The sequence below is a fragment of the Siphateles boraxobius genome, unplaced genomic scaffold, assembly GCF_051911475.1.
Source record: "Siphateles boraxobius isolate OS27281-9 unplaced genomic scaffold, OSU_SipBor_1 35, whole genome shotgun sequence".
Lineage (NCBI taxonomy): Eukaryota > Metazoa > Chordata > Actinopteri > Cypriniformes > Leuciscidae > Siphateles > Siphateles boraxobius.
Window position 1 is genome coordinate 13,766,973 of NW_027508975.1, and position 3,113 is coordinate 13,770,085.

The window sequence follows — 3,113 nt, forward strand, 5'->3', positions numbered from 1 at the left end:
ATTGAAAGATCTGGTCATGATACTGATGAAGGGTTTCTTCAAAATACTAGTCGAGTTGTGTTAAATCAATACAGTTCAATAAGCCTGGTTTAAAAGAATACTTGATGGTTAATATATCTAATAGCCTGTAGGTGGAGTGAGTATGCTATTGTGAAAGCACCTTTAGACCGTGATACGCCACACATTCAACGATACAAGGAATTAAAAGTTCCACCAATAAAGAAAATATTTTTTTAATATCAAGCTACAATCACACAGAGATATCAAGATAGCAAAACCTTTGCTCGTAGCAGTGACAAGACATGCGCAGGATGACATCACACCCGGAGTGTCTGTATTATAACATCATCAGTCATGGAGAAAACACTATGAGGCACTAAAATTGACATTTTCGGCACAAATCTCTGAGTACACAACGCTTTGCTTTAATGCTCCACAACATCGGGAAAGATGTTGTGACAAACACGTTTGATCACAGCTGAACCGTTTTAAAAAGTCTGACATAAATGAATTGGCACAGGTGTGGCCTTATTTTACAATGTGAAATAATATTTTTTTATTTCTGACCTGATTAAAAAAAAAAAATGAGTATCACATAATGCAATGGTCCGTAAGGAAGCGGATGTGACGATGATCCATTTTAGCCATTAACGTCTTTTGTCATAGATCTGTACTGTTCCCCATTCATACGATTCTGTGAAAAGATAAGGTTGGGGTTACAAATAACTCATATCTCAATTTTAAAGCTACTAGTTTTTATTAGTATTATCACTATTTATATCATTGATGAAGCAGCTATCCTAAAACTAATTGAAAGGTTTTGCAGTTCCTACCTGGCTCCTCTTGGCTTCTTTTACCCATCAGCCCCACAAAAGAATTGATTTTATGCCCTGGAAGACAATTAAGGGTTTTATATATATATATATACACACAGTTCTGCTATATTGTTGAAGCCTAGAGTGCAGTTGAAGGATGTTACAATTGTTTTATTCTACTGTGAAAAGGACCTTGAGGATTTTTTTTTGTCCATTAAAATGAATCATGTGTCGCTAAAACTCTTAAGATTCCATTTAATAAGCTGTGAATGTGACTATAAAACCTGCAAAGTTCAAGGATTTGTAAAGATTTATCTTCTCTCTTCTAGAGTTCTAAAAACCTTTTTCTTCATGTGAGAAAAAAACCACTGAACATGTTGTTGTATAATTGTATATGTAAATCTCTCCTTAAGTGTCTTTGCTTTTAGGCAAATGTAAGCGCCTAGCAAATAATATATGCACTGTTTTTGAGATCACTTACTTTTTCGTGTAATCTGTGCATTTGCTGTGGGGGTGGAAGAATGAAAGAGATGTCAGTTATAGGTCAAAAGCTTTTTTTGTCATTTGCTGCATCCTAGTTAAAACGTGTTATCAACATCTGATTTTTTTTTTATGATATTCATGAGATATAGGACTGCGGTCTTACCAGAGGACCGTTTCCCCATCAGACCAATGAACTGATGAGGTCGGGGTTTCCTCGTCATACGTCTTAGTATCTCTCTGAAGGGATCCGCCTGAAGCCACTCATCCTGCAAGAAATGATTTGATTAGTGGAACATTAGACCTCTAGCATACAGATGCCACTCACATTATAAGATCACTGGAACCCTTGCAGATGTTAATACAATTAGTATTTTATAACTCACCAATTCATCCCAATACAGAATTCACCAAATTTCATAATTTTTCACCACAGTTTTTGAGCACAAAAATACTTTACTAGGTACAGCAGTTGCAAAGATGCAGGATATAGACACAAAAAGCATGAGAGACATAAGTGCTTGGCTCTCTTCCAACCCGCAATGTCAAATGGGAAACGTGTGCTCCATTCAAACAAGCAATATGAGCATTGAGTAATTCAGCACTGGACAGCGACCTGTGCATGTTGTACTTGAATCCTTTCTAACTACCCAGTGAAGTCGAATGAATACAGCTGATAAAATTTTTATTACATGTGCCATGTTATATGTTTTTAATGGTTAATTTCCAAATTATTGCTTTTGGTCCTCCTCACTCCTGAATATGTGGCTACACCTTACCCAATCGATAATAACAATGTAAAATTATAACCAAAAAATAATTATATAATGTTGCTCATTATTATTACACAGTACTTTATTAGTAATTACAACGTAATTTGCTCACTGAAATGTCAATTGTGATATTTTCTGTTATAATCACTCTATGAAGCTGAGCTTTAATAATGAAAAGTAGCATAATTAAATATAATTACCTTTACAGATAAGATTTTTTAACAGTTATTAATAGAATATACTAACATAATATAGTCAATATAATGAGACTGCTTGATAAAAATGTTTTTTTGTTGTTGTTGTTTTGGCTAATAAAACCAGCCCTAAAAATGTCAAATAGTCACTACTGTAGCTTCTGTTTAGTCTAAAATACATGTTTAGACAACAGTCAAAGATGAAAAACTCACATGTAGCCTACCTGATTGTTGCCTGTCCAATAATCAAGGTCTTCTTTTGGACCCAATTCTTCTCCAAAAACTTGGCACAAAACAAGAAAAAGGACTACAGCCGGTAAGAGAAATTTCATGTTTCAACCAGTAACTTTCCTTTTCCTTTCCCGAAGCACTTTAAAGTATAAAACGCAAGGTAAATGGCGATTCAAGTCGTTCGAGTATGTTGTTCAATGTTCTTTCAGCTGTGCGTGAACAGTTTCCTACACGTATAACACAGTTCTTCAGTGCGCGCGTCCGATGCGCGTCTCCGTGACCGATCTGACTCGCACGCTTGGCTTTATAGCAATGCAACAGGGAGGTGACAGGTTCCTTCCGACGCTTAAAATCGATAAAACAAATAAATGTATTAGTCAGATTGCTTTAAAACGCACAATGACGAAGAGCACTCCTCTTTAATATTTCGTTCACATTGCTAGAGGAAGTAGCCTATCTAAAGTTGAAATAGTCCTGGTTCGGACAGTCGGTGACTTTATGGACGTGTGCTGATCAGTATGTAGACTGCAGTCAGGTGACGTTAGGATTGACTCATTCGACGCATGTTTTACGAAGTTCCGTCTACAACTGTGCAAACATGAATGCAGATGGCTCGTTTA

At 36.0% G+C, this 3,113-nt stretch overlaps 1 protein-coding gene across 1 annotated transcript; it reads right to left on the reverse strand.

The window, feature by feature from the left end:
• Window positions 1–201: 201 nt before the first annotated feature.
• tac1 (tachykinin precursor 1) lies at window positions 202–2,891 on the reverse strand. Its single transcript, XM_077196694.1, has 5 exons — window positions 2,487–2,891; window positions 1,462–1,564; window positions 1,297–1,320; window positions 834–890; window positions 202–694 (listed from the first exon to the last, which is right to left on the reverse strand). Exons 1-5 carry the CDS (start codon window positions 2,592–2,594, stop codon window positions 648–650), a joined length of 339 nt encoding a protein of 112 aa, XP_077052809.1. The 5' UTR covers window positions 2,595–2,891; the 3' UTR covers window positions 202–647.
• Window positions 2,892–3,113: the final 222 nt, after the last annotated feature.